This window comes from Eublepharis macularius, chromosome 2, assembly GCF_028583425.1.
Source record: "Eublepharis macularius isolate TG4126 chromosome 2, MPM_Emac_v1.0, whole genome shotgun sequence".
Lineage (NCBI taxonomy): Eukaryota > Metazoa > Chordata > Lepidosauria > Squamata > Eublepharidae > Eublepharis > Eublepharis macularius.
Genome location: NC_072791.1, coordinates 223,478,465 through 223,496,889, shown reverse-complemented (window position 1 = coordinate 223,496,889; position 18,425 = coordinate 223,478,465). Strand labels below are relative to the sequence as shown.

Below are 18,425 nucleotides of genomic sequence, written 5' to 3'. Positions count from 1 at the left end.
CACTTTCATAGTTCTTTTTTAGTAGTTGCTTAATTGTCAGCGGGCTTATGCTTTTTAAATGAATTCTGGAAAGCCCCCTCCGGTATTTTATAGGGAGAGGCAGAGCAGAACTTCACACTGCAACTTCCCCCTGTCCCAAAAGTGTCTTTAAAAAAGGAACACCTTTGTTACTACTCATCACCCCTTTCCTTTTCCTCCTTTTCCCTATTTAGCCTTCCCCGTTACTTCTGTATCAGTATTACAACTTTATCGCAAGTTGCTTGTCTGCTCTGGGCAGGAAGAAATCCCCCCATCATGCCTTCCATTCTTCTGAGTGTGCTTTTTGAGTTCTGATCAGAAGGTTTTTTTGATTGCATTGACCCATTTCCAAAATGTTGGTACCTATGAATTCTTCTCTCCATCCACCTCCGCTTTCTGGATGAAGATAAACAGTTACAGGATATACTTTGTGTCTCTGAAATACATTGTAAGGCACAAAAGCTCGTCTCTCATGCACTCCTTTACTGTGGCTATCTGCTGGTTGGGATTCTCTGATCTAAGCATGAATCTCGCTTCTAATTTAGGCTTATTGAGTGGCCTTGCTCCAAGTCATGATCTTTTGGTTTCAGTTCCATGTGCAAATAATACTCACCTATCAAAGAGTGAGCAATAAGAATTTATGGGCAAGTAAAATAAATGAAAAGGGATATGAGGATTAAACTAGTATAAAAAGCTCCCCTCAACTTTTAAGCCAAGAAAACATTCTTGGTTGCAAAGCTTGATGTGTGAAAGAGTTGACCTCCCTTCCTTGCCTTCTCTTTGACTTTTTGACCTTCTTGGTTTCCTCTGAGGAAATGGCTCACGTTTCAGAAATGTTGGGAAATGACCATAAACTTCAAGGGAAGCATTTCAGTGGCAGCCATCCAAAGCCTCACATGATTGAAGGAGCAAATCGTCTTTCATCGTCAACTCATCAAGGACTCGTTTGAATGGAGCTCAAAACACGTTAATGGAGAAGCCTCTTTTGGAACAAGTATAAATTCATAGATTTTGGAGCAAACTTCTGTAAGGCCGGAACCGGGTTTAAAGCAAGCCACCTGGAAGCGGTAGCCGGACTCCAGTTTTTGTCCACTGGGGATGTGAAAGAGCATCGATAGAATTCTGAAGTTGTCCCAGCAATGTACACGCTGAACAAGACTATTGTATGGAATTGGACAACATGTCTATTTGACATTGACAGATTGATCTACTTGAAACTTGTTGCTGGAACCTGCCACTGGGAAATGTTGGCATTCCACATATAATTTGAAACCAATTATTATCTACTGGAAAAAGTTACCTCCCACAAGCTCAGAGCATCGTCTGCTCCTGAGGGAGGGTAGTAGCTGTGCTGGTCACATCTACCTCCACGAAAACATAGCATTATGCAATCCTATTTATTCATTTTTACTTCATTTGTAGCGTGTCTTTCTCACTGAGACTCAGGTGAGATGTGGTGATACAGTTTGGAAGAGAGAAAATAAACAGATGGTAACTGAATATCAAATAATGAAACTGGCTTTGCGGAGAAGTCACAACTCAATACACTTTCCTCTTTTTCTCTTTAACAAATGCATTTGGAGGCTTTCTTCCAAACAATTTACTCAGGTCTTTTCTCCTTCTGAAGACCACCCTGCTGCCTTCTCGGAGAAGGTAGGCATTTTGGTTTTTAACAAGATATGCGAACGCCTCTCCGACCATCTGTTGTAATTGCTGGGTGCTCCATGTAAACGGCGAACAAAGTGAATGATGGTCATTTATCTACAAATAGTTGTTATTGATTTATTTATAGATCAGTTTTCTCACTTCAACCCATGGTGGATTATGCAGTGCAAATCAGTATGATCAACAGGCAGGACATTCAAAGAACAAATACAATAGGGTATGGATTGCAGAAATTTGAAAACAAGCATTATACAACAGTATAATATTAACAATTTTTTCAGTATAAGTGAAAACATTTATTAAATATAATTTTAAAATTTGTTATGTTCACAATTAGAGCAATCCTTTGTGTAATTGATTTCCATTTCCTCTTTGTGGGTTTATTCAGTCCCTTGAAGAGACCAAAATTCTTGGTTAATTTCTCTTAAAGTAAAAGGATAGTTTCAAGAAACCACACCACAGAGACCTATCTTTTCCTTCTGAGCCAAAACATTTCAGCAATTCTTTCGGATCCGCATAGGAGAAAGAGCTACTTCTTTGCCTTCACTGAAGCTCAGAATAGGTTGTATTCTTTGGCCAAACTTAAAACAAACAAACAAACAGGATAACTGGAAATATTTAACCTTTGTGAATGCAGTTATCTTAGTTTCCCACATTTAGCTGTCAGTTTGTCATAACTTATGTATCTAAGTGAAATGGTCAAGGACTGCTTGGGGATTTCCCAAAATTATCTTTTGTCTACGTGTGAGTAAATAAGCCATACTTTGGGTCAGTCTTGCAAAATATGTTATCTGGTTCATGTCTCTGATATTTTTGTCTCAGCTTTGACTACCAGAAGTTTGAGATTGTCTGCTTGTTGAGATAGGAAGGTGAGCTAGCAATAGCAGTAGCTTGAGAGAAAGGTGTCTTCTTCCTTGTGGACCGTTCCAGATGTGGTAGCAATGCCTTCACATCTGCTAGAAGAGGCACAGTCTTTATTCTTTTTCTTTGTATATTGTGTGTGCACATGTGTGAGGGAAATGTGTAAGTAGGCAGTATCATTCTGGAAGGTGTTCTTGCGTATGCCACACTGTTTGGGGCTTTTTTTGATGTAGGGGACAAATGGCTCTGCCTGCCTGTTTGTTTGTTTATTTATTTATTTATTCAGCTTCTTCTATGCTCCATGTTTCTCCCCAATGATGATACAAAGCAGCTTGCATCATTCTTCTATCTTCCATTTTTTCCTCACAACAACCCCGTAAGGTGGAGTGGCTTGCTTAAAGTCACCCAGCCAGTTTCTGTGGCAGAATGAGGATTTGAACCTGGGTCTCCCAGATCCTAATCTGACACTCTAACTACACAACACTATCTCTAGACACTCTGAAAATGAATGAGTAGTAGAATTTTACATCCCAAAATTGACATTTCTTGAACCCTGTGTGAATGAAGACCATTAATCCAACCTAGACATACTTCATGGCTCTGAAGTTCTTACACATCAACTTTGAAGGAAGGCCAAGAACCTGTGGCAGCTCTGCATGCGCTTCCTGAGGTGACAGAATACTTTGCGGCAGTTCTTGTAGAGTGCTGAGTTAGTCCTCTGGAAAATTTCAGAAAAAACCCACAGCTTGATCATGGGTTTTGGATTTCCTTTGAGCAGAATCTCTTGTGCAGTCGTGCATAGGAAAATTTATGCCATATTCTATAAGAAACGTCTCAGTATGATCACATACAACTCTACCCCATTCTCTCCCATCTCTTAGCTTTTCAAAACCAGCTAAAAAACCTGTTAGCAGCCAAATGCGGGAGGCAGGGAGGGGAACACAGGTGTGGCCACAGGTAGCTCGGGTGGTAGGATTGGCTCTGGGGGCAGGATCCTGGGGAGCTGGGTGGGAATAACTAGAAGGGGGAAGGTATATAAAGAGGGTTCCAGACCCAGGCTGGGGAGGAGATGTGAGGACTATGGGTAGCCCACCAGGTGGACCAATGCCAAGGGAGCAAAACCTGTTCGGCAGTGCACCCACCCTTTCTAAGGCCTTAAGGGGGAGCCCTCCAGGGGAGTGGGACGCCCCGCTGGGGACAGCCGATCAGGCGGCCACCATCAGGGCACAGGCCAGATCCGCTCACCACCCCCCTTCTGGAGTTGGATCCGCTGCCGCCCACAGCGGGTGCCTCAAACCCTGACAACGTGGTGGAGAATGCGGTCAATGAGACCCCTGTGAAACACCTTCTACCCCACCTACCCACACCGCCCGGGGGTCCTGGACCCGACCCATCCTGCGCCTGGCGACCCTGCAGGTCTGTGCCACAGGGCAAGCCCAACCGGTCCAACCCAGCCGCAAGATGGACCCTGCCACTCCCCAGCCGATGAGGGCTGCCAGTTCAGAGCCCGCGGCCACTCCCACCGTGGACCTAGCGCAACTGAGCCAGTGGATAGCTGAGCAGCAAGTATGTCTCCTGCGGGATGTCACTGTGCAGCAGCAGGAGTCCCAGGCATCGTTGATCAGGGGACTGTTCCAGGCCCTGGGAGGCACCCCAAGCAGAGCCAATGCCAGGGGAGCCCCATTCCAGCTAATGTTGGGAGAGGGGGACGAGATCGACACTTACTTAGAGGCTTTCGAGAGGACTGCCGAGGCCGCCTGCTGGCCGCAGGACCAGTGGGCATTCATACTGGGACTGTACTTGACGGGGGAAGCCGAGGCGGCCCTATGCGCCCTACCCAAGGAAGAGAGCGCCGACTATCAACAGCTGAAGGTGGCCATCCTTGACTGCTACGAGGTGACACCGGACACGTACTGGCAGAAGTTCTGGACCATCACCTCTCGGAAGGTGGACCGGCCCCAGACACTAGTCAATGCCCTTTGAGACGCCTCCTACCGCTGGCTTACACCCATCACCAAGGGGGAGAAGAAAATTGTAGACCAAGTGATCCTTGAGCAACTCCTCAACATTCTACCCCCTAAGGCCCGACAATGGGTAGCCTGCAGCCACCCTTCGAACCTTAAGGAAGCAACGGCCCTCCTACAGAACTTCACCGCAGCTGCTGATCCAAGGGACCCCAGCTTGGAGATGGGGCAGGGCAGCCATGCCGGGTGGAGTGCCAGCCGGCTGGTCGAGCCGCCAAAACCGGGCCGTGCTAGGCCTAAGGACCCGACCGGGTCGCACACTGATCTGCCCCGGGGTAGGGCCCCAGGGACAGCCCAAGAGGGGACCTGGACACGTGGACCAGCCGGAACCAGATGCAAATCAACCCCCAGGGCAAGACAGCGGCCCGTGCTTCAAGTGCAGCCAACGGGGGCATTTCATACGGGATTGCCCCCTCATGGAGTGTGACGCCAGATGGGAAGAAGCCCTGCCAGTGACGGCCTGGCTGACCCGACCACCACCATTGCTGGTAGTAGTGGAAGTGGCGGGATGCAGATTGTCGGCTCTTCTGGACAGCGGTAGCTCGGTGTCAATGATTCGTACCAGGCTGCTACCCATCAACCTGCACCACCACCGTGACTTGCTTCCATGGGCACTCGGAAACCTACCCAGTGGTCAAAGTCCCCATGAGGTATCAGGGGCAGACCTGGGAGGTGGAGCTGGCCCGAGTCACCGCCTTGCCCTATCCCATCCTTCTGGGGGTGTGATGCCCCCTGCTTCAGCCAATATCTACTGGCTGCTGGAGCCCCAAGTGAGGCCCTACCTGTGGAAGAGCTGAACCTGGAGGCCCCGACCGATGCATCAACTGAGGCAAACATCCCCAGTTGTCCGACTGACCCAACCTTCCGAGCCCGCCAAGCCAACGATCCAACGTTGGAAAAGCTGCGGGACATAGTAGCAGTGAGTGAGGGCGTTGCATAGGATGAGAGGCACGCTGGCCAGTTCCCCTGGGTGGTGCAAGAGGGAGGCGCGTGATACCGCCTTACGAAGGCAAGGGAAAAGGAGACTTGGCAACTCCTGGTGCCCAGGGAGTACTGAGGCGTCTTTCTCGATTACACCCATGACCACAGTTGGGCTGGCCACCAGGGACCAAGTAACGTGCTGGCCCGCGTGTTGGCACGATTCTTCTGGTCCACCGTCGCCCAAGATCTGAAGACCCATTGTCGGACGTGTGCAACTTGCCAACGGATCTCAAGGCAGCTGCCCCCGCAGGCCCCACTGGCCCCCCTACCCATAATCCGCACGCCCTTCGAGAGGGTGTCCATGGACTTCGTGGGGCCCCTACCCCAGACAGCCCAGGGCTGCCAGTACTTGGTAGTCTTGATGGACTATGCTTTGCAGTACCCTGAGGCCTTACCCCTGCAGACCATGTAGGCCCCGGGGGTTACACAGGCACTCATTAAGTTCTTCACCCAGGTGGGCCTTCCTCGGGAGATGATCACAGACTGCGGAACTCCTTTCACTGCCAAGGGGTTTGGCAGATATTCCCCTCGATCCACCACCCTCAGACAGACAGGCTGGTGGAATGCTTTAACCAGACCCTGAAGCTGATGTTGCAGAAATTAGCACGTGACCGCCCAGCTCAATTGGATTTGTTTGTTGACCCACTGCTCTTCGCCTTTTGCGAGATACCACAAGCCTTGACAGGGTTCACGCCCTTTGAATTCATATACAGCCATCACCCATGGGGGATACTAGAAGTGGTGGAGGGCCACCGGCCCCCCCCCCCAGGAGGACCCCGGCCATCCGGCCCCCGGCTATGTCCAGGACCTCCAGGAGCAACTAGAGACAATGCGGGCCCTGGCCAGGAAGAACCTAGCCTCCGCACAAGAAGCGCAGAAGGCCCAGTATGACCAGGGAACGCAGTTATGTTCCTTCCAGGTGGGAGACTGAGTCCTGATTAACCGATGGGTTTTCGGGCCAGGGAGACAGGGGGAACCCTGGCAAGGGCCATTTGAAGTTGTGAGAGTACTGGGATCGCACTCGTATGAGATACAACGTGGGACCTCGCCCTGCCAAATCAAACACCTCCATGTGAATGATCTCAAGGAGTGGCAGGAGCACGTTGCTACCAACTGCCAGCTGGCTGACGACCCCCCTCGAACTGCCTGACGGAGACCTCCCCTGGTCAACCCCCCGGAAGAGTGCACCCAGTGGATCGATGGGGCCTTAAACCCGGCCGAGCGGGAGCAACTCTGTTGTCTCCTAGCAACCTACCAGGCTGCTTCTCCACTCGCCCAGGGCGTACCACCCTGATGAAGCATGCATCCCCACGGCCCCCAGACAGGTAGCACGGACGGCGTGGAGGCTGCTGCCACAGAAGCAATGGGAGGCAGTGGCTAAGGAAGTGGATGACATGCTGCGCCTTGAAGTTATCCAGCCGTCCCAGAGTGAATGGCGCAGCCCCATAGGGTTGGTCCCAAAACCAGATGGACCCATTCGCTTTTGTGTTGATTACCAGGAGGTGAATAAAATAGTGAAGTTCGATGCCTACCTCATGCCCCGAGCAGATGTCCTCATTGACCAGCTGGGCTCTGCCCGTTACCTCTCTCTGCTTGACCTGATGAAGGGGTATTGGCAAGTCCCCATGGCTCCAGAAGACCAGGAAAAGACTGCCTTCACCACGCCCCAAGGGTTGTTTGAGTTCAGGGTCATGCCCTTCGAGCTTCATGGTGTGGCAGCAGCCTTCCAATGGCTAGTTGACCGGGCCCTCGTGCACTGCCAGGGTTTCACTACCGCCTAGGTACGTAAAGGTAAAGGTAGTCCCCTGTGCATGCACCGAGTCATTACTGACCCATGGGGGGATGTCACATCACGACGTTTTCTTGGCAGACTTTTACAGGGTGGTTTGCCATTGCCTTCCCCAGTCATCTACACTTTACCCTCAGGAAACTGGGTACTCATTTTACCGACCTCGGAAGGATGGAAGGCTGAGTCAGCCTTGAGCCAGCTATCTGAACCCAGCTTCCGCCAGGATTGAACTCAGGTCGTGAGCAGAGCTTGGATTGCAGTACTGCAGCTTACCACTCTGTGCCACGGGGCTCCTTCACTACCGCCTATATAGACAATATACATTATCATCTATAGCCTCAACTGGCAGTCCCACCTCCAGCACCTCCAATAAGTACTCCAGCCAAGTTTATCGCCCACTATGCTAACCGGGCCCCTTACAGACTGCCTAAGGAAGGACCAACCTAACTGCATACAGCGGACACCCCAACGGCAGCAAGCCTTCTTGGATCTAAGGCAGCCCTATCAGACGCCCCAGTCCTCCACAAACCCTTTACTCTCCAAATGGACGCATCTGCTACTGGCATCGGGGCCGTCCTTTCCCAAGACTTCGAGGGCCAAGAGCATCCCATCCTCTTCATCAGCCAGAAGCTGCATCCCGCCGAGCAAAAATATGCCATCATAGAGAAGGAGGCCCTGGCAGTGAAGTGGGCCGTCGGGGCCCTCCAATATTACCTTACAAACAACCCCTTCATGCTAGTGACAGACCACGTCCCCCTGTTGTGGATGTCCAGGCTAAAAAATCATAATGCCCGTGTACTAAGATGGTACCTGTCCCTCTTACCTTTCAGCTTCTTGATATGTCACCGACTGGGGTGACAGCACATGAACGCTGACTTCATGTCAAGGATGTTCGAGGATGACCCCAGCTCCGACGTTCACCCGAGGGGGGGGGTGTCCAAGGGAAGCCTCTTGGCGACCCTCAGACTTGCCCGGCCCCCAAATACCCGCTGTGAGGGACGGTGGCGCAACACCCCCCTGGTAGACGCCCCGGCACTGGGGAACAAGTCGCAACAAGCCTCCACTGTTGGGGAGGCCCGGGAGCGCACCAAAACACTGAGGGGCCTGCAGAAGCCGCCACCATAGCCATGACTACTGTCCAAGCCTCGGAGGCCAGAGTGTCTACTGGGACAGTGCGGCAAGGGCGGTGGGGACAGCCCTGTGCAGAAGAATGGCCCCGCCAGCCGCGGAACCGCCAGCAAAAGGGGGAAGGCTGGGGGAGCTGCAGCAACAACCAGCGTGGTGCACCAAGCTGGGACTGAACGCTGGTGCCAACGCAGAGAGGCCCGCCCCACCCTGGCCACCGGCCAGCCGGCCAGCCTGATGAAGGCAGGAGGAGCTGGTCCTTGGGAGAGCGAGGGAGGCCCCCGCCCCACTGGGGCAAGGATAGGCTGGCCCTCGTGTCCCTCAAGCAAGGAGAGAGCTCCAGGGGGCCGAAGGAGGAAGGAGAATAGAGAGGCAGCCAAACGCGGGAGGCAGGGAGGGGAACACAGGTGTGGCCATAGGTCGCTTGGGTGGTAGGATTGGCTCTGGGGGCGGGATCTTGGGGAGTGGGGTAGGAATAACTAGAAGGGGGAGGGTATATAAAGAGGGCTCCAGACCAGGGCTGGGGAGGAGAGGTGAGGACTATCCCTGATGCTCAAGGGGTAGCCCACCAGGTAGAGCAACGCCAAGGGAGCAAAGCGTGCGCCTTTCTGAGGCCTTAAGGGGGAGTCCTCCAGGGGAGCGGGGTGCCCCGCTGGGGACAGCCGACCAGGCGGCCACCATCAGGGCACAGGCTGGACCTGCTTACCGCCCTCCTTCTGGAGTTGGACCCGCTGCCGCCCACAGGGGGCGCCTCGAACCCTGACACAGATCTTAACAAGATCTTGATGTTTATGAAAACCACAACTTGTGCGCTCGATCCTTGCCCATCCTGGCTCAAGTAAGGACCACATAAGTGAGCCACTGAGGTCTATTGTAAATCGATCACTAACTCAGGGCAGCTTTCCACAACAGCTCAAACAGGCGGTTATCTGTCCGCTACTTTATAAAAACATCCCTAGTCAAAAATGATGTGGCCAATTATCGCCCAGTCTGTAACCTGCCCTTTCTGGGCAAAGCGATTGAGAGAGCAAGGATGGGAGGGAGGGAGGTGGTCCCATATGTATGCCGGACCAAAGCCATGAAGAGCTTTGTATGTAATAACTAATACCTTGAACTGAGCACGGTAAATGATGGGTAGCCCATCACTATGTTCCTCCACGGCAGCTTCGCTCATCTGAACAGGGTCTCCTGCAGGTGCCAGGCTGCACACGGGTGAAGTCAGCAGCAGCCTGTACAAGGGCTTTGTCTGTGGTGGCCCCTATCCTGTGGAACGAGCTGCCTGAGGAAGTCAGAAGAGTCCCCGCTCTCCTGGCTTTCCATAAACAATGCAAAACCGAACTATTCAAAAAGGCTTTTTACTCAAATGGGGGGAGCTGCATTGTAGGGATGGGGTCTCAGATGCTTCACTAACGAGTTGGGGATCATAGACTTCATCACCATTTTTGCCTCATATATTATCTGCTGCTTTAAATATTTATTTCTATGTACAACCATCACTCCTTGCTGTCTAATGTTAGTCCTAGAATTGATTATGTTTTGCTTCAGTATCTCTACTACGTCTTGGGTCCTTGCTAATGCTATGTCTTTAAACTTGTATAGGTTTCCCTTATGGTATTGTATTGAAATGTATTTACTTGATACTGATTGTATTAACCTCATACTGTGTAATCTGCCTTGAGTCTCAGTGAGAAAAGCAGACTATAAATGACATAAATAAATAAATAAAATTGAGCCTAAATATGTTCGACTGCCTAGGACTGCCCCCAAACCTTTTATAGCATATATTAAATGGGTACTTAAAACACGTTAAGCCCTAAAATGTAATATACACGGGACAGATGCGCTGGGAGTAGCCACAGCTCCCCATTACGTGGGCAGAGTTTATAAGGGAAAAGAAGAAAATTACAGCAGAGTATCACATGGAATCTACAAAAAAGAAAAAGTGCTCCCGTTTAGAATCCCTGGTGGAGAAAAACTTATGTGTGGCAGTAATTTCAGTTAATTAACTGTTGTTATTAAATTATATAGTACTATTCATACTCGTGGCATTTTATAGAGCATAAGGAAACTGATTTCCTGCCTTGAAGAACTTACAGTCTAAAACAGTGGCCCCTTTTTGAGCCTCTGGGCACCTTTAGAATCCTGACTCGTGGTGGGCGCAGCACAAAATGGCTGCCGTAAGAGGCAGAGCCAATCACAAAATGGCTGCTGTAGGAGGAAGAGTAATAGCAACTCCTTGCTGATAGCAACTCTGCTTTGGGGACCCCTGGTCTAAAATCTAGCATGGGGGGGGCAACAAATGGCACAGAGGGTAAGAGTAATAGGCATGGACTCATTTGGAAGTGCTCAAGCTTCGTTTCAGGAGAGTTGTGTCAGAGGCTTCATAGCAGACATGGGTTTTGAGCAAGGGTTTTGAAGCAAGAGAAGATCTGTACAGATGAGAGAGGGTGTAGCCCCACTTCCGCGCCATTGGCTGGTTGTCTGCAGGAGTGACTGTACCTACTCTCCCTTCCTGTGGCCATGTTTGGACAGGGAAGGGGGCATATGCCCAGTCAGTTGAGGTGGCACTGTGTGGGTGTTCTGAAGGGCTATTCCAGATAGGAGGTAGTGGGGAGGCCTGGAGCTATTGAGCATGGTAGAGTGGGGTGGGGGCAAAAGCAGAGCAGGATAGGAGAATGCGGAGAGAAGGGTAGGCAAAGCCACAGGAGAGTGGATGTGAGATAGTGGCCTGGAAGTGGTCCTGCTCGAAGAGTTCCGTAGCTGCAAGGTCGATAAGGCTGCCACGAGAGTTTCAAGCACGTTACCATCTTTGTGCTGCCTTTCAAGCTTTTCAAAAAAGGAAAGAAGGAGAGAAAAGACCCTTTTCATTATTTTTTCTTTTTTTCTATTTGCAGGTGAAATCTGTCATAAACCTCTTGTTTGCTGCCTACACGGGTGACGTATCAGCTCTGAGGAGGTAAAACCAACATGATCTCGAGGCATTTGTTTTGTGCCATGGCGAACGACCTGTGAAGTATGCGGGTGAAAATATCTGAAAACAGTTGACTAGAGGGAGAGTCTCTCTACACAAGACATCTGACACGTGTTCTTCATGTACTGGGAGATGCCATTGTAGCCGGGAAACGTAGTTTTGAAAGACAAAACCAGCAGAGATCTCTCTGGAGGGAGTGAATTCTCTCATAGCCCTCCTTCGCCTCTGGCGTCGCCCCTTCCGGAGCCTTTGCCCTGCCGAGGCTTAGTTAATTCAAAGTTTTAAGCAGCTAGGGCAGCAGGGGAGACAGTCCAGCATGCCAGAGGCCCCTCCGGAGCAAACTCCGCTGGCTCTGTCTTTTAAAACTGTGCTCCCCACCTAAAACTGTGTTACTCCTGTGCCGAAAGCCTTGTAGCCACCATCATTGGACTGGATCCAGCAACCTGCTCAACAAGAATCTTGGATTTTCACGCAAGTGGTTGAGAATCTTTGCTGTTCGTCCACCTGACCCCACCCCCTGGCCAGCAACCGGAAACGCCGATTCCTCGGGTTGCAGGATCCTCATTGAGTAATAGCCGTGTGGGTTGGTGGGCTGTGTTGAGGACAGGGAAGGGTGACAAATCACTTCTTTGTCCCTCTTGCTGTCCGAAAAGAGCATTGCCATCTCTGTGAAAGCTAGTGTAGTGTAGGTTAGTGTCAGAGGAGGATTGGGGAGACCCCAGTTCGAATCCCTGCTCTGTTATGGAAGCTTGCTAGCTGACCATGTGCCAGTCGCACACACTCAGCCTAAGCAATCTCATAGGATTGTTGTGAGAATAAAAAGGAGACACGAAGGGTGCAAGCCACTTTGAGTCCCCATCGAGAAGGGTGGGGTATAAATGACAGAAATTTGAAAAGAATCATACAAATCCAAATATAAGAGATGAAACAAAACATAAGGAATTTGATGTGACCTATTAAACAGTGCTGAAACTATCCAGTAAGACCATATCTACATCCACAGACAGGACCCAGTAGTATAGTCGACAGTCCCTGTCCCTTTACCAGATCATCTGTCTGAACCATTTCCTTACAGCGCAGCCCTACTGCAATCACATGTCCTTGTAATGTTTACGAGTATATGTTTATCAGCACAATACTTCCAAGGCGCTTTCCTGTGAATCCTGAGAGGAGACTGCCTCTGAAGAACCAAGTTTTCATTGGAATGGTGTCCAGAACACTCATTATTGGCAACACACAATATTACACTTGTGAATTTAAAAGGTCGGTTTAAAGGCAGGATGTCTTTTTAGCAGGGTATCTTTTTGAATGAACATGTTTATTTAAGATCTTTGTGTTGTGGTGGTGGCAGCTGCTACCAAAGCAATGTTTTTAAAAATTTGCACTACCAATCAGATCTCCAGTGGCCAATCGATGCCCTGCTGGGCAAAAGCCCCACCTGGCCTTGCCCACTTTCTAAAAACACGGCAGGTGTCAGAAAAGATGTCAGCAGGCACCATGGTGCCCGTGGGTGCCACGTTGAGAACCTCTGGGCCGTTTCCACACGGCTTACCTGAAGCCAGGCCATGCTGCAACGTTGCGGATCGTGCTGGGGAAAACGCAATATTTCGTGTTTTCCCCGGCACGATCCACAACATTGCGGCATGGCCCGGCTTCAGGTAAGCCGTGTGGAAACGACCCTGGTCTAGGGGAAGGGTATATCTGCTGATTTCTCCTTCTCACGGCAGATCTTCCAAGCTGAACCCCACACTGCTTTGGAACAGTGGAAAACAGGAAGCACTGCTTGAGATGCATTCAATACTTAAAGACCTTTGGGGTTTTTTTTTTTTAATATACAAGGCATATTGCCTGTTTGGTCTGTTGCTCCAATGATATGTTACTCTTTTTGTGCAGCTTTTTGTAATTTCTTTGGCACATTAAATTAGACATGATTTATTTATGACCAGATTGATCTCTTCTCCCCCCCCCCATCTTTCTCATACAGATTTGCACTATCAGGCATGGATATGGAGCAGAGGGATTATGACTCCCGGACGGCGTTGCACGTAGCGGCTGCAGAAGGTTGTGGCCGTGAATAACGATCGAAGTTGTGATTGCATTTAGCATACTTAATAACAGGAAGGATATGAAACTTTCCTTTTTGTATTGTAGGTCACGTAGAGGTAGTTAAATTTCTGCTGGAAGCCTGCAAAGTGAATCCTTTCCCCAAAGACAGGTGAGCAGCTGTACTTAAAAGGCACCAGGAAGGAAGAACCGTCAATTACATTGTGGCTGTCTCAGCTTCAGAAGCTGTGGCCTCCAAGGAATTCTTGTGCTGAAAAGCTGGAATGTTAGGAGCAGGGCTTTTTTTCAGGGGGAACGCAGTGGAACGGAGTTCCGGAACCTCTTGAAAACGGTCACATGGCTGGTGGCCCCACCCCCTGATCTCCAGACAGAGGGGAGTTGAGATGGCCCTCCACGCCGCTGCGGGCAACCCACTGAGGGCAACTCAGGGCAACCCACTGAGTTCCACCACCTCTTTTCCCAGCAAAAAAGCCCTGGTTAGGAGGGAACCCAATGAGAATTTTGTCTGTCTGAGGTTTGGCACAAAGCGCTGCCCTTTTTTAAGCTAGCCATCTGTTAATTTTTCTGTCAAGAACAAAAAAAAAACCCTCCAGAAATTCCGAGCTTGTTCCTAGTATTTGGAGAACAGAATGTCTATATGTTCTTTCTAGAAAAAACCAAAGGCAAGATGATGTTCATAGCAGGCTCTGGGTAAATTACATTTTCGGGGGCATTAAGATCCTGTCTGCCTGTGTCCCTGTACAACGGTAACAAACGCAGCCAGATTCTTTAATGCCTTTGGCCTGGGCAAGCTCACTGGTTACAGTCAGCTTGTGTTGCACTTAACTCTGCTTAGGATCAGGCGGCTAGTGGGACCCTTTGAACCTGGCAGGCGTAACGTCCCGCTCTTGAGACTTCAGCGAACTGCATCCAGCCGTGCCCTTCATGGTTCCATAATCATTAACCTTCCTTTGAATTTCTCCCACACTTCTTACTGCTTTCAGCTGCACACACAATGCCCTACTAGAATGCATCGAGTTTGTGAAACGGGTCTTGTGTAGAGCAGGTCAAGCCTCTTGACCGTGCCAAGAAAGGGCGCTGTCAAATGTGACAGCTGCTCAATATGGGCAGTATGCAGGAATATTCCCCATAATTTTCCTGAACCTGATAATTCCTTCTGCTGATAATCACATACTATGAATTTGTCTGTTCACGATTAAGCCTTCGACAATACACTATTAAGTAGCTGCTTACATTTTAAAACGTGTCCACAAGTGGGCTTATTAAAAACAATCGAAAAGACCATCTTACAACAATTAGCTTCAGACTTGGCTGTTCCAAAAGGGTAATATAATCGTTAGTGTTCCTGGGGCTGGGCGGGATCAGAAACCTGGCGTGTGTTACTTTGCCGTTGTAGGTAGGATACAGATCTATCTACATTCTTGAGAAAAATAAAGACTTTAACCCAGCACTACACACACTCTGGCAAGAACAGAGTAGTTTTGGATCTTGCAAGATTTGCACAAACCAGCTGACGGTGGACTATTTTCTTGGTTTGTGCAATCTCTGCCCCTCGCCAGCTGTTCCCCCCACCCCTATTTCAGGGCTCGCTCCCAAATCCTGAGCTGGCCGCATACGGTGTAGTGAGTTGCTGGATGAAATCTTTAACGCGCTTCTCCTCTCTAGTAATTTTGAGGTTCTTGCATGTTAAAAGAATTCCTGCTGGAAAGCTTCAAGCAGACGATCCCAGAGTTTCTGATCACACACGTTGTGGGGCTTTTCACAGAATTTTCTCTCTCTCTGCTGCCCTGTTTACCCCCCACGTTATTTCTGGATCCTCCATCCCCCCGATGCAGCGTTTTCGACAATGGGGGAGGAATGGAAGCTGCACTTTTTTACGGGAATCCATCTGTTGGCGGAAATGTTCCACACTGCTTCCTCCATCTCAGAGGAAAAACCCCACACACGTAGCGGCCGGTGTGCTTGCTCATTTAAAAAAATGCACGGTACTACATGTATTCTGACAGCTTATTTTGAGCACACTGCATTCGGAGTCACTGCTGGGCAGGGGGGGGGACTAGATGTGGCAGTTGTAGTTTGGGAGTTAGTTGGACTGCAGGCCCCTACAGAACGCTATTTTTTTAAAAAATGCTTTTGGGGAGGAGAGAGCCAAGATGCAAAGCCTCCTGGCTCTTTTGGGAGGGTGGAACACGGCATCCCTTCTCTGGGTTTCACGACACTGAAAATGCTGGTTTTGTTCTCCCTAGATAAGAGATTGGATACACGGGTAATACAAATTCCCAGCTTGGTTGCATTTTTCCATACTTTGTGTGTAAATATTTAGGTGCCCCTAACCCTTGTTTGACTTGAAAATGCATCTCGTTGTAGATGGAACAACACTCCAATGGATGAAGCTTTACACTTTGGACACCACGATGTGTTTAAAATTCTTCAAGAGTATCAGGTCCAGTACACCCCTCCAGAAGACTCCAGCAGCGGCAAGGAAAATCAAACTGTGCAGAAAAACCTAGATGGTTTACTATAATACCCTCTTCCACCTGATCCAAGAATCAAGTCATCTATCGAATTGTGGAGAATTATGGAGAGCGCGCGTGTTTCTGTTGGGTAGTGATGTATATTTTACAGAAGTATCTTTGTTTCAGTGTTACCGGAGTTTTCTTTGTTACGCACACGGGAGCTTATCTTGTTCCCTCACAGAAAAACAAAAAAACCCTTGAAGGACCCTCCCTCCATAATGTGAGCAATATTAACACGTGCTGCATATAACCGATAGAGAAGTACTAACTGTCGCTTGCTCTGTGCACTAAATTTATTTTTTTGTTGTTGAGTGAAGCTTTACTCCGTGGTCAAGAATTCCCGTGTGGCTTGCTTTTAAAAAAAAATGAAGCACTGCCTGGAAAACATGCCTGTGTGGAACAGCGTGGAAGTGTCCGTGTGGTCTTGCTAGATTTCAAGAGTTGATGCTGACGCGAGTTTTGTCTGTCTGTGGCGCACTTAATGGTTCTCCCCCCCCCAATCCCTCCATACCTGTTTACATCATGTAATTCTGAAAAACTATTGACTAGCAGTTCAGTGGTTCAACTTTTATTTGAAAAGCATCGCATCAGGGAATGTGTTTCAAAGATTTGCTTGACCAAAAAAAAAAAATGTAGAGGAATATTATTTGAACATCTCATATTAGACAGATTTTTGTTCAGGTCCCCTTTGTTTCTCTAGTTGTGTTTCACTATTTACATACTTTTTCCTCAGTTGCTAGTATCTTTTCTTTCAACTTCACACACTTGGGGTTTTTTTTTTGCCAAGTATATACACGATATGAAAAGCCTGATACTGTTAAGTGATTTGAATCGGCTAGTGTGTGAATAAAGACTGTAGGGTGGCTTGGCAGCAGAGAGAGATCAAGTGTGTTGTCGTGAAATCAGCCAAGCGGTACTCTGGAGTAAACAGTGGAAGATCCAGGCAAATTATGTTCTTCTGGTCAAACACTGTATCCACACAGCTTATGCAGTGGGCCCAAGTCCTGCAAGATCAATCTGGCTGTGGTGGCGATTGCCTGTTAGGAGGTCACTGTTGGTGTTTATGAGTTAAAGTTGAAAATGCTGCTGCTCTAACCCTTGCTGTAGAAAGTGGGCTAGAGCAAGCTGCCCTTCTGCATCACCCAAGTGCTGCTGCTGAATTACAAGAATGAGACCAGCTTTAAGCATGTGCTTAAGCACCCCCCCCCACACACACACACCCTTTGAATGGGCCCCAGACTGAAGCAGCTTGTTGAATTAGTATGGTTGAAGCCAGACTTACCTATCCTCATCGGTGAAACTTCAGGCCTAGGTTTATTTTTGGCTGACTGTCACTCCCTGGCTTCCCAAAGAACCCCCCCCCCATCCTATTTTCTGCCACCTCTTCCCCTTTAACCAAACTGGGCATGTAACATAAGCAGGTCATGACATGAGCCCTTTGCAATACTTCTTAGGCTGGTAAAGCTCACCAGCCCAGGCACAAAGAGGGGCGGAGCCAGCAGGGGTTAGAACTTTATCCTGCAGTTTGTCTGCTAACATTTCAATGTTTTTACCAGTTGTTACTTTTTCTCCTTCACCATAGATGATTATGCAAATAAAGCCATTTTATCCAGATATGTCTAGTCCACCCTCCACCCCTACTGGAGCTACCTTTAACATCAATCTATAGTCAAAGCTAGTTTGAGTTTTTCCTCACTGTAAAATGTATGTTTTGTTAGATTCCATATCCCTTAGTTGGGTTATTTTAAAAGTACATTTATTTATGCCCTTGTATCTCAGTTCTGCCATTCACAGTTGTTCGTTTAGCCTTTTTTGTTTTTGGTTACCAAAAGCTGACATTGTTTTGCTCCAAAGAGAGAGACCTCCCCCTTCTATTTAAAGTTATCTGCATTTATCACGGCACCTAGAAGTGATTAAGCCAACTTCATACATAAATACTGCAATGGAGTTAGAATCATCTGTCCCATATTTTTTTGCAGGTAAATGTGTTTTATCAGGCAGATGTCCTTTTTAACTTCAGAGCCGGACTGTCGATGACTATTTTTAGTGACCCTAATTGTGACCGATTTGGCTTGATATTTGACCAGATTCTTTTATTGTAGAGAATAAACAGTGATGAATGTATTTGCTTTTGACAGTTGCCCCATGATTGACTGGACTTAACAATACTTGAGCTGTATCTGTTCTGAAAATAAAGGTTATTTTCAGGATCACAAATGAAATGCTGTTGCTTTTTACAACGTAATAAACAGAAATACCAAAAAAAGCAAAAGTTGTAGACTTGGTTAACTGGTGCTCATCTTTGCTGCTGTGAAACCGAATGTATGTTCACTGGAAGGCTTTCTCCCATCTTCTAAATGAAAGCCTAATGCTACACATTTTATTGTCTGTCTTAGAGAATCCTGCCAGCG

General features: G+C 48.6%; 1 protein-coding gene across 1 annotated transcript in view; it reads left to right on the top strand.

Moving 5' to 3' along the window:
* Positions 1-18,197, top strand: part of GLS (glutaminase) — an 88,701-nt gene extending 70,504 nt beyond the window's left edge. The window contains exons 15-18 of the mRNA XM_054970523.1: positions 11,358-11,419; positions 13,419-13,495; positions 13,586-13,649; positions 15,866-18,197. Of these exons, the coding sequence (XP_054826498.1) occupies positions 11,358-11,419; positions 13,419-13,495; positions 13,586-13,649; positions 15,866-16,022 (360 nt within the window). The 3' untranslated portion in view covers positions 16,023-18,197. The remainder of the gene's footprint in view (positions 1-11,357; positions 11,420-13,418; positions 13,496-13,585; positions 13,650-15,865) is intronic.
* The last annotated feature ends 228 nt before the right edge of the window (positions 18,198-18,425 follow it).